Source organism: Sceloporus undulatus, chromosome 1, assembly GCF_019175285.1.
Source record: "Sceloporus undulatus isolate JIND9_A2432 ecotype Alabama chromosome 1, SceUnd_v1.1, whole genome shotgun sequence".
In the NCBI taxonomy this organism is placed as follows: domain Eukaryota; kingdom Metazoa; phylum Chordata; class Lepidosauria; order Squamata; family Phrynosomatidae; genus Sceloporus; species Sceloporus undulatus.
Window position 1 is genome coordinate 270,503,030 of NC_056522.1, and position 10,971 is coordinate 270,514,000.

The window sequence follows — 10,971 nt, forward strand, 5'->3', positions numbered from 1 at the left end:
TATTATTACCAGGCAGGACAAAGCACAGAGAATTGTATTTGATTGACAGTGGGAGAAGGTAGATGTAAAAAGTAGCATCAGAAAAGGTGCAGAGCTAGGGCACCAAAGACTATCCTTCCATGGAGAGAAGCAGAACTCTTGAAGTGGGAATGACCTCACAAAGCATAAGCTTACCTGAGAGGCAGCCTGAACATCTTCAAGCAGCTGAGTAGGTGACAGCTTCTTTTCTCTATATTGTTCAAAGAGATGGTTTTGCCTTGCTCTTTTTATGATCTACAAGACAAAGTTAAAAGATATCCAGAAAATAGAAATACACAATTTGAAGCTGAAAATCAGTACTGGTTATCTTGCAAAACATTTCCAGATTTACAAAGACACAAGAACGAAAACAGAACTTGTGCATAAGACTTCTCACTTACCTCTCTTTCCTCCCTCCCACTATGCCTCCTCAATCTCTTTTGTTCAAATTAGGTTGTAAGCATCCTGGCACAGGAATCTGTCTCTGTAAAGCTATCACATATGCTGATGATGCTATATAAATGAAAATGAATCCAATGAAAATGAAAACACCAATGAAAGTGTGAAGATGCAGCATTGGGGGCTGTCTATGCTTCATCTTGCAGCCACACTGGTAGGAAGAAAGCACAGTGGGGTGGAGGCGGCATGAGACAAACGCTAGGTGCCCTGAGGCCCCTTCATCAGCTTTTAAATGTCCAAGAAGAAAGCAGTAGAAGCAGTGGCAACAATCAAGAAGACAGGGAGAGACATGCCTCTGCAAATTTTTGCTGAGGAATTCATAAGATATTATTGTGTCAATGTGCTGCAATAGGTAGTAAGAAAATACTAAAACAAGCAGCATGTGAAAATAAAGGAAGGAGGATATTTAGAAAAGTTAATGGGAATTGTATTTGGAAAGCCACAAAAGGGAGCTAGGACAATTAATCCTACCATAAGGCTGGGCTAGGAAGAACTTACAACCTCTCTCTCTGAATAGAAGGATCTGAAGACTTCTCCAACTAAAGGATGTTCCCAACCCATACCATCTATTCCATAAAAACAAAGGTCTAACAGTTGCTTGGTAAGACAAGCATTAAAGTATAATTTAAGCCTAAATTTAATAATCTCATATTTTTGTCTCAGAAATTAACTGTATTATGGCATTTTAGATTTACCTTGTCATCTATATCTGTAATATTCATACAGTAGAAGACATCATATTTGAAATAGTCTTTCAAAACTCTTCTCAGGATATCAAATGAGATGTATGATCTAAAATAATTCAGAAGACAAGTTGGTTTTGTGTAGCAGAAAATTCACATTCATTAACAAAAAGCTGCTGTGTAAACAAAGCATCATCTTCCTATTCTTTAACAAAATCCATAGTTTAACCATTTCCCAAGTATAATTAAGTTTTTCACTGCTCGAACAATGAAAGCCAGGAGAAGACAATACACAGGCTGGAAGGTAGATGCTAAACACACTGTAAACAACCACCAACTGTCTTGTTACCCATAATATTCATTTTAAAAGAATCTTGAAATGATTAGTTTAATGTCTTTTCAAAGCCACATCATTATCTGAAAAGGCTGAATTGTGGTTTTAAAATCCCAAGAAATATGTGGTTCTTCGCTATGATACCAATCAGACTGAAGACTCAACTAGTGTAAAGAGAGTGGCCATATTTCTTAACTTGAAAGTAATGTACTTTTGAAAATAAAACATGAGCTAGAGATAGACTATGGGACAGACTGTATCAGAAAAAGGACACCCATACTCATTATTTCTGATCATTAATAATGGCAGCTGGAGTGAGGATTTGATCTGGACTACTCTGCTGGGAAGGAAAGTTTTCATACACATGGCCACCTCTCAGACTTCTTTTCCTGCAGCAACATGATCCTGATCAAATTTAGCACCTTCCTTTCCACAGTTTTACTTTTTACAAACAAGATACATCCCACCTTGGTTTCCTGTGTTTTTAGTTGTGCCCAAACACTGTCAATTTAGGGGTAATATACAATATTTTAGTTATCATATCATCTTTCTTGTTAAAGAGCTCCATGTCCATTTATGACAGGCCAATGCCCAGGTCACAGCACAGTGTTAAACTGTGCCAAAGTCCAGAGTTTGGAACCTTTACGTTTCTGTATTTCAGCTCCCAAAGTATCTCGGTTAGCATGACAAGCCACTACACTTCTGGGAGTTGCAGGCTGATTAGGACTACTTTGTTCCAGATTGGAGCAGAATAAGGACATTTATTTCTGGAACAGAATACTATTATCTTGAAAATGTTCAGCCCAATCTAGAACAGGTCATTAAATATAAGAGTGGGAAAAACCTAGCCAGTGTATCTCCAAAATGATTTTACAAAGAAGATGGCAAGAATGTGTGCTGTAGGGGACAGGGGAGGCAACTAAGTTGCTCATAATTAACAGCTCTATCATGCAGACAGGGATCAGAATCTGAGGGAGAGAAGAACAGCTGGGCACAGCTTCATCATGCCTAGGTCCAGCAGCTGAGGAAAAGCCATCTCTCCACCCCAACTGCTACTGCTGTGGCCTTAGAAGGAAAGAACAGCAGTCAGCATCATCCCATCTTTCACTGCAACCCCCCTTTTCTTGTGTGTTTTCTTTTTGGACTGTAAACTTCAGAATGAGGAACTATCAGATTAAAAATTATAAACTGCTCATGTAAAGCACCATATGCACTAATGGTGCTACAGTTGTCCCTCCACATTTGTGGGGGTTAGAGGTGCAAGACCCCCAAGAATTTAGAAAATCCATGAATAACTTCCCCCCCCCCCCCCCCGCAGGAAGCCAGTTAAAGGGACAGGTGGGTGGGGCAAGAGGAACAGAAGCATGTGCGCTCCTTCCCCCACCCACCCATCCCTTTAACTGGCTCTTCGCCCCTTTCTAGGCGGATAGCTGCTTTCCCCCGGGCAGCTCTCCATCCTGGAAAGGGGTGGAGGATCCCCCCCCCCCCCCCCAAAAAAAAAGCTGTTTCCTGGATGGAGAGCTGCCTGGTTCACCAGGCAGGTCTTAGACCTGGAAAGAGGTAGATGATTCCCCCCCCATGCCCCCTTCCAGGAGGGAGAGCTGTTTGGGGAAAGGTAGCTCTCAGACCTGGAAAGGAGTGGGACTGGCATGCACACCCTTCCTGGCTGCTCCCTCCCTCCTGGGCTTTTTTCCTCTGAAGGAGAAAAGCCCAGGAGGGAGTAGCAGTAGTAGTAGTAGTAGTAGTAGTGTGTATACATGGTGGCCTTGACCTCGCGAATGATCAAAACCGTGAATGTCGAAGGATGACTGTATATAAATAATTATAATAGAAATAAGAAGAATTTTACCAGTACTCTCTAATTGGAGTGCTTATGCGGTGGGATGATGCGAAGTCACTGAGATTATATTATTTCTTCCAGTACCTGTATTAGTGCATATTGTGAAAGAAACAGCTGGGGGCATGGGCTGCTACTGATTGTCATCTAAAGTGATCTTGTTGAGCCTCTCGCTTTTGAATCTCCCTTTGTCTTACTGAAGAACTTTATTTTCTGTTTGTCTTACTAGTTCATTTGTCTGTTTGACGAGTATGCGTCTTTTATTTACTGAAACTGATTCAAGCACTACCCTCATCCGGTACACCCCAGCTGCCTGAGTTATTGTTGTTATTCATGTGTTAGATGAAAGGCAGGCAGTCTGAATTACCACAGAAAAGACAGAGCCTTGTCTGGGATCATTCTGAGGTGGGAGCCAATCCTAGGATTGCTAGCTGCAATTGATCCAAGTAAACAAAGTAGCATGAGTAACCTGTTACAACATCTTAAAAGGTTGCACTATGTAGCTTTTACTCAGAACAGAGGTAGAAAAGTCCTGGCAGCAAAGCAAGTCACACAAGGCAAGAAAAAAAAGGTGATGAATCGTCTGGTACCAGCAGCTTTCATTCTCTGTTCCCTGCCAAGATGGCAACTCTGGAACAGATAGTTGGAGGGAGCATGGAGCCATGAATGGGAAGTTTACAATGCCAGCCAAGATCACGGAATGCCTTAAAACGAAGCAGAGGAGTTCTTCAAAGAGCTCTCACTAGTAAAACATCTTCCCATCATCCCCTTCCTTACTTGTGAATGAATTTCATCCATTGCTTTTTAGACACTGCTTTTTGTAGTGATGGAGAAGGAACAGCAAATTTTCCAGGCATCTAGCAAATACTCCTGGAGTTAATGGTTTGAAATTTAACTAGATAAATCTTTTCTTTAGGATCTACCATTTCTCCAAATTTTATGTGAATATATGTAAAAAATTCAAAAAGATTTTGCCATTTTTGGTTTTCCAATGTAAGTCAATTAGTTAAGATCTTTTGATTTGGATTCTGGCAACTTCATTTGGATTCAGTATCCCACGTCAGTTGGATCCAGACTGATACAAACCAGATCAGGCTCAGATCCAAATTGCCAAATTGGGCTTTGACCTGAATTAGGAACCTCATGCACAGCATTATTTAATACAGATACTGGTATCAATCAGGAATAAAAGTTTCGTATATGGCTTTGCACTTCAACTAATAAAGTCATTTATCTTTTGATATAACACCATACCTTGCATGTCCCATGTGGGAGGAATCATACACTGTTGGACCACAGCAATACCATGTTACCTTGTTGCCATTTTGAGGTTGAAACTTGTCCTTTAGAGGAAAGAAAGACACCATAGTGATAAAGAGCCCAGTATGAGCAATCTGAAGTTCAGAGGAACAGCTGTATTGCATATACATGCAGTTGCTCCTCCATTTTCATGGACTTGAAGTCCGTGTCTCTCACACATTCATGGGTGGCAAACAGAGGGGGACAAAATAGGGAGTACACCTATGGCATGCGACCATGGCTGCCTGTGGGCATGCACCACCACTCAAGCCAATGAGGTTTGAATATAGGTGAATTTCTGTTTGCATTGGTGGTGGGGTCTGGAACAGATCCCCCTTGAAAATGGAGGGGTGACTGTAGTGCTTTTCATTTTAATGAGCCATGTTACTAACACCCAGAGAGAAAGATAACTAGACTTGTCAGGTAACACTGTTTCAATGTTTGGGTTGTTATACAAACCAAAGAGATTATCAACAAATACAAAACATTAAAAAATTTTTAAAAATCACCTTATTGCGAGTGAGACTATTGTACAGGCAGAGTTTAGGTTGCGATGTCCCTTGTGGTGGAGACCAGGGAGGCAGAGTACGCTTGCTTTTACCTAGAAAGGATTTTAAAACTTTGCATAAATTTTTCATTAAAAATAAATCAGGAAAAGATAGATATAGCAAATAGACTAAAAAGGACTGTGTTTAAGTCATTAGTTTTTTTTTGCAAAGGGAATACTGGAACAACAGCTACCGGTAATTAAAAAGGGGAAAACACTTTTAAACAACACAAGCATACATAATGATGATGGTAATGCTACTGTTTTCCTAATTTTTTCTTGATTGTCCTACATTTTATGGTGCCTTGTCCTCCTTTGCAGTAAGGACCTCTGGTCACCCTGAGTAGGGCCAACATAACTATTAGGCAGCCATCTTAGGCAACATTGAGTGGGAGGAAGTATGAGAGCAAAGAATGGTGTATGCATGCGGCCCTCCCTGTGCCCCTTAAATTGGTCTGCTACCCTTAGGTGTAATGGAGGATTCTCTCCCATCAACACCAAAGCCTTATTCAGACATTCAGAAAAGAGATAATATGAGTGCATGAGTACGGAAGCATGCTAGCCCTGGCTCCATCCCACTGTCATACCATATGGCATCATGAAAGCCTCCTCTATATATGAGCTTCTTCACACAATGTCTGGGTATTCAATCAGATGGAAATCCTCCACACACAAAGCAAAGGATCTTAACTTAGACTAAAAACATGGTGTGGAGATATTAAGACCTTCGAAACAAACAGATTTATTTGAGAATGATTTTTTGTGAATTACGCTCCATTTCCTCAGATGCACAGATGTAGTACAATAATTGAACCTCAGGTGTATGTGAAGACTTACACAGTTATGCCAGTGAATTCGAAGTGCTGTAGGCTGCATGCCAGAGGAAGGCAATGACAAACCATCTCTAACTGTTCCTTGCCTAAGAAAGCCCTATGAAATTCATGGGGTGATTTTAAATTGACAGGCAACTCAAAGGAACACATATAAATACATATACCAAAGTTTAGCTAAATGGGAATGCTGCCCTCCTGCAATTCTGTACATGTCTCAAGCAGTAAAATGTTTTTGGTTGACCTTGCTTGCTGGATTTTCAATACTTTCTGTCTTAGAAAACATTGCCCATGGAACTTCTACTTTCAGGCTGAAAACAATTAAAATTGCATTTGAGAAGAAAAGAAATCTCAGTTCTAATTGTAAACCGTAAATAGCCACAACCCACAGATGCCCAGAAAATCTATTTATTGAAAATAATGAAAATATATTCTGTATCAGTTTCTGTTCATCAATGTAAATGTGCAACTCTAAGCACATTTACTTAGAGATGACTCTCACTATACTGAAAACAAACTAAAGCACCCTACCTTTGCATCAATCACACCATTTCCTAAGATTTGTCCAAATCAGCATTTTCCACTAGTTCCTAAGGTTCATCCACTATCAGTACCTCCACAGTCCATATGCAGAAAGCATAAAAATACTTGAGAGAGTACCTTCAAATGAATATTTCAGGAAAAGAATTAACGATTTAGAATTCATTAGTGGTCATTAAGAATATCAGTACTTTTATTAGAACTAACAAAAGGTGTACCACAAGCAGTGATTTCCCCATTTGGCTGTATACTTTATGCAACCCCTTTAACAAAGAAAAAAATAGGGGTATTCCATTTAAAGAATAAAAGCAAATGGCATACAAAGTGAGCCAAAGCCTCCTGTCTTGTGCAAGAATTGGGGTGAGCAAAGGGTTGGTAAAGTGTAGCCTGCAGGAAGACCCAAGGCTGTTTTAGAGGGTCTTGGTCTCCCCAGAAAACCTTAACTATTTACCAAAAAGATAAAATGTTTTTGAGGGTCAGGCCAGTGTACCCTCACTATCCTTGGCAATTGTTCATCCCTAATTTAAACAGTCAATCTGCTGCCTCATCTCTAATTACAACTTAAATTTGCAATCCTACTTAGACTTACTTGTAAATTCCACCACACTTGGTGGAGCCTACTTATCAGAAGACATTAACAGGATTGTTAACAACCCATGACATAGAGTGCCACCCACAAAAATTTATGCTACACTATAGCATTTTAGTCTACCTGATCCCAGGTGGGCAGCACTCCCATTTAATGAAAGTTTAATAGTTCGGGGATTATTCAAAATAAGAACGCTGAAAAAAATGACGCTGAACCAAGCTGTCACAGGGTCCAACAACTAGGGATAGTAATCACAAAGCTCCAGATCTAAGGGACAGCAACTCCCAGTAGACTTTGCCATCATAGCCAAAAATGAGAAATGCTGGAAGCTGTAGTTCAGCAACATTCAACCCTACCTGGAGTATAAGAAATTAAACATGGGGCCTTGTGAAAGTAAAGTATGTACTCTGTCACTGAATTACAGACCTTTTCTAAAAACAAGAATAGACCAGGCATTGCATTTTCTCACTTAATAGACAGAAACTTAATATAACTAATGATTATATGTACACGTATGTGAGAATTTCACTAGCTACAATCCAAATTAGTTTAGGTGTACCCAAAGACCTGGGCAAACTTTTTTTTTTAATTGGACCTTGGGATCTACATGCCATAGCAAAACTACTTTGGAAAGCTCTTCCTATTTCAAAAGTAGCTTACATAACAGCACAAAAGGCTACTCTTTGAGAAACACAACTCCAAACCTTCTGTCAATCTGTCCCAATAATATGGTTATTTATAATCCAGACACTAAAAACACTGTCTAAAATCTAAAATAATAGACTATCCTCTCATGATTGAAGTGCAATGAACACCTAAGCACCACACTGTCCTCTTTGTTTCAGATTTTCTATCTTGTCTTTCAATAGGGGGAAAAATTCTTCAAAATTAGGAATAGGTACTTCACCCTTATCACTGTTGAGTACACTAGCAAACAAACTAAAAAGAACTGTAGTGATTGGATTCTAGAAACAGAATTCTCAAGCACAACTGAAAAGCACAATTGGCAGAAATCTGAAAGTATTTTAAACAGATTCCCAGCTTGCCCTCTGGCGTCCTCAGAGAAAAATGCTAGCGTTCAGCTTAGCTTCTGTGAAAGGCACTGAGCTCTCGAATATTACAGGTTGAGTAGATACTTACACGCACATCCCTTATCCAAAATGCCTGTGACCAGAAGTGTTTGGGATTTTTAAAAACTTTTGGAATATCTGCATAAAGATAATGAGATATCTTGGAGATGGGACCCAAGTCTAAACATGAAAACTATTTATGTTTCACATACATCTAACACACATAGCCTGAAGGTAATCTTATACATAGTACAGTTCTCCCTCCATATTTGCAGGGGTTAGGGGACTGAGAGCCCGCAAATATGGGAAAATTGTGAATAACTCTGCCCCCTAGTTAAAGGGAAGGGTGAGCAGGGGAAGAGGAGCAGGGGTGAGCACTCCTTTTCTTCCTACCCTCCTGTTCCTTTAATTGTCTCCCTGCTCCTTCTCCTTGATCCTTTCCTTAGGCAGCCCAGGGAGAATATTGGGGAAGAAAAGGCAAGAGGTGTCTTGGTCCCTCCAAGACCCTTTACCTCCCCGATCCTTTCCCTGAGCATCCCAAGGAGAGGCTCAGGGAAGAGAAGGCAAGAGGTGTCTTGGCCCCTCCGAGACTCTTCCCCATCCCAATCCTCTCCTTGGACTGCCCAGGGAGAGGATTGGGGAGGAGAAGGCTCTTTGGGGGATGGGGCAACGCGCCTCCTGCCTTCCCTGTCCAATCTCTCTCTGGGCTGCCCAGGGAGAGATTGGGCAAGGAAAGGGAGGAGGAATGCCTGCATTAGTGGCCTTGACCTCACGAATAATCAAAATCGTGAGTCTCGAGGTCGTGAACATTGAGGGCTGACTGTATTTTCAATAATTCTGTGCATGAAACAAAATTTGGGTACACTGAACCATCGGAAAGCAAATGGGTGTCACTATCTCAGCCACCCATGTGGACAATTTTGGGGTATTTTTTTAGTATTTTGGATTTCTATGTAAGGTATCTTGAACCTGTAGTGAAGAAAGCAGTATCTCTGAAATAAGCCTGCATCCATGGTCTACAAGAACAGGCTTCTTTTAACATCTGGTGATCTTGGGATGATATAATAGAGTGTATGAGAATCTAACTGCAGCTTTTTCAGAGGTTCAAAAGCATTCACTACAGGTTCTTTAATAAATCTATATTTGTGGCACCAAAGACATTTTTACAAAATAGAAAACACCTTCCTTTCCTTTCTTGTTAACTTGAGCTGTAAAGATCCTTTGTTTACAATGTTACTGAGAGCCAGTATGATGCACTCCCTAGTGAAATACAAAACTCACACAGTGATTTTGGCCCAGCCACTCCTTCTCAGCCTGATCTATCTTACAAGGTTGTTGTGAAGATAAAGTGGGGAGTAGGGAAAGTATATACACTTCTTTGAGCTCACAAGAGGAAAGATAAGATATAAATGTAATTTAATTAAATAATGCTTTTTTTAAAAAAAAAAAGCATAAATAAAATATATTGCACAGCCATCAAGATAGAAATCTCTATAGCCAAGGTTGGAACAGTGAAAGCAACAGCCACCTGAAAAAGGGATACACCCCAGAACTTCTAACAAGATTACAGTTGCTATTTATATTCAAATACAAACAAAAATCCATCACTGTCCAACCGAAATGCACAATATACTTGTTGCAAGCTTTTAAAGCTCCATGGGCTTCTTCATCAGGCAAGATGCTACAAACCAAACAGGAGAAGAAAAAAACAACAACTAGAGATGCTAGTCAGATGCCTGAATGCTGTTTCTGTCCTTAGTAAAGATGTTGTGCTGGGGAGGATATTCTTTTGCAGGCAGGCTCCTCCTCATTCTGGCCATGCGGCAATAAGGAGATTTTGGAATGGAGACATATTGGATTGCAAAAGAGGGGTCCCTGTTGAGATGCAAATGGACTTTAAATTCCCTGGACTTTGAAAATCTACCTACACTGGTGCCTCGGGATACGAAATGACTGGGTTACGAAATTTCCGGGATACAAAAAAGTTGGATTGGAAAAAACTGTTTCGGGTTACGAAATATTTTTCGGGTTACGAAATTCATTTCGGCACGAAATTCAAACGATGCAAAGTGCAGCTATAGGCTTTCCAGGGCTAACGGAAAGCTAAGGGGGCTGAGTTAGGGGTTAGCTTTGGCGCGAATTTTGAATTTCGTTAGCAGCAGTGATTGGCTTGAGAAATCAAGCTGATCATCTGGATTGGCTAACGAAATTGGGGGGGGTGGCTTTGCTTCAGAAACAAAAGCCAGCTTCCATTGATCTGCCCCCTTTGTCTGGCCTTGTGGACTGTTGAGGAAGAGTTTCTTCTGAGCTCTAACTCGTGGTTCCAGTGGAGGCTTGGACTTTTTCTGGATTTCTGCCTTTGGACTTGTTCTGGCTTTCTGCCTTTAGACTGTACAGTACACTTCGGATCAAGACCTGCCATCAGGAATTTCTCTACAGGTAGGTGGATGGATTTTTACCTTCTTCTTGTGGGGTGGGACAGTGTGACCATGCTTTTGCTGTGGGATGGTGGTTTGCTTTCTTCATGGCTGTGCTGTTTTCAAAGTGTGGCTTTGAGTTTTAAAAGTTTGCCCATGGTCCCATGTGGGCCAGAGAGTCTCACCATAGGGTTGCATTTTCAGATTGGGCAATTCTGGGCTTCAGGTGCTGGTTTGCTTTCTTCATGGCTGTGCTGTTTTCAAAGTGTGGCTTTGAGTTTTAAAAGTTTGCCCATGGTCCCATGTGGGCCAGAGAGTCTCACCATAGGGTTGCATTTTCAGATTGGG

At 40.8% G+C, this 10,971-nt stretch overlaps 1 protein-coding gene across 1 annotated transcript in view; it reads right to left on the reverse strand.

Annotated features, from left to right (window-relative positions):
- Positions 1 to 10,971, reverse strand: part of CARS1 (cysteinyl-tRNA synthetase 1) — a 73,566-nt gene that overhangs the window by 49,635 nt on the left and 12,960 nt on the right. The window contains exons 3-6 of the mRNA XM_042459423.1: positions 5,140 to 5,231; positions 4,586 to 4,674; positions 1,173 to 1,269; positions 175 to 273 (exon numbers count right to left, since the gene is read on the reverse strand). Of these exons, the coding sequence (XP_042315357.1) occupies positions 175 to 273; positions 1,173 to 1,269; positions 4,586 to 4,674; positions 5,140 to 5,231 (377 nt within the window). The remainder of the gene's footprint in view (positions 1 to 174; positions 274 to 1,172; positions 1,270 to 4,585; positions 4,675 to 5,139; positions 5,232 to 10,971) is intronic.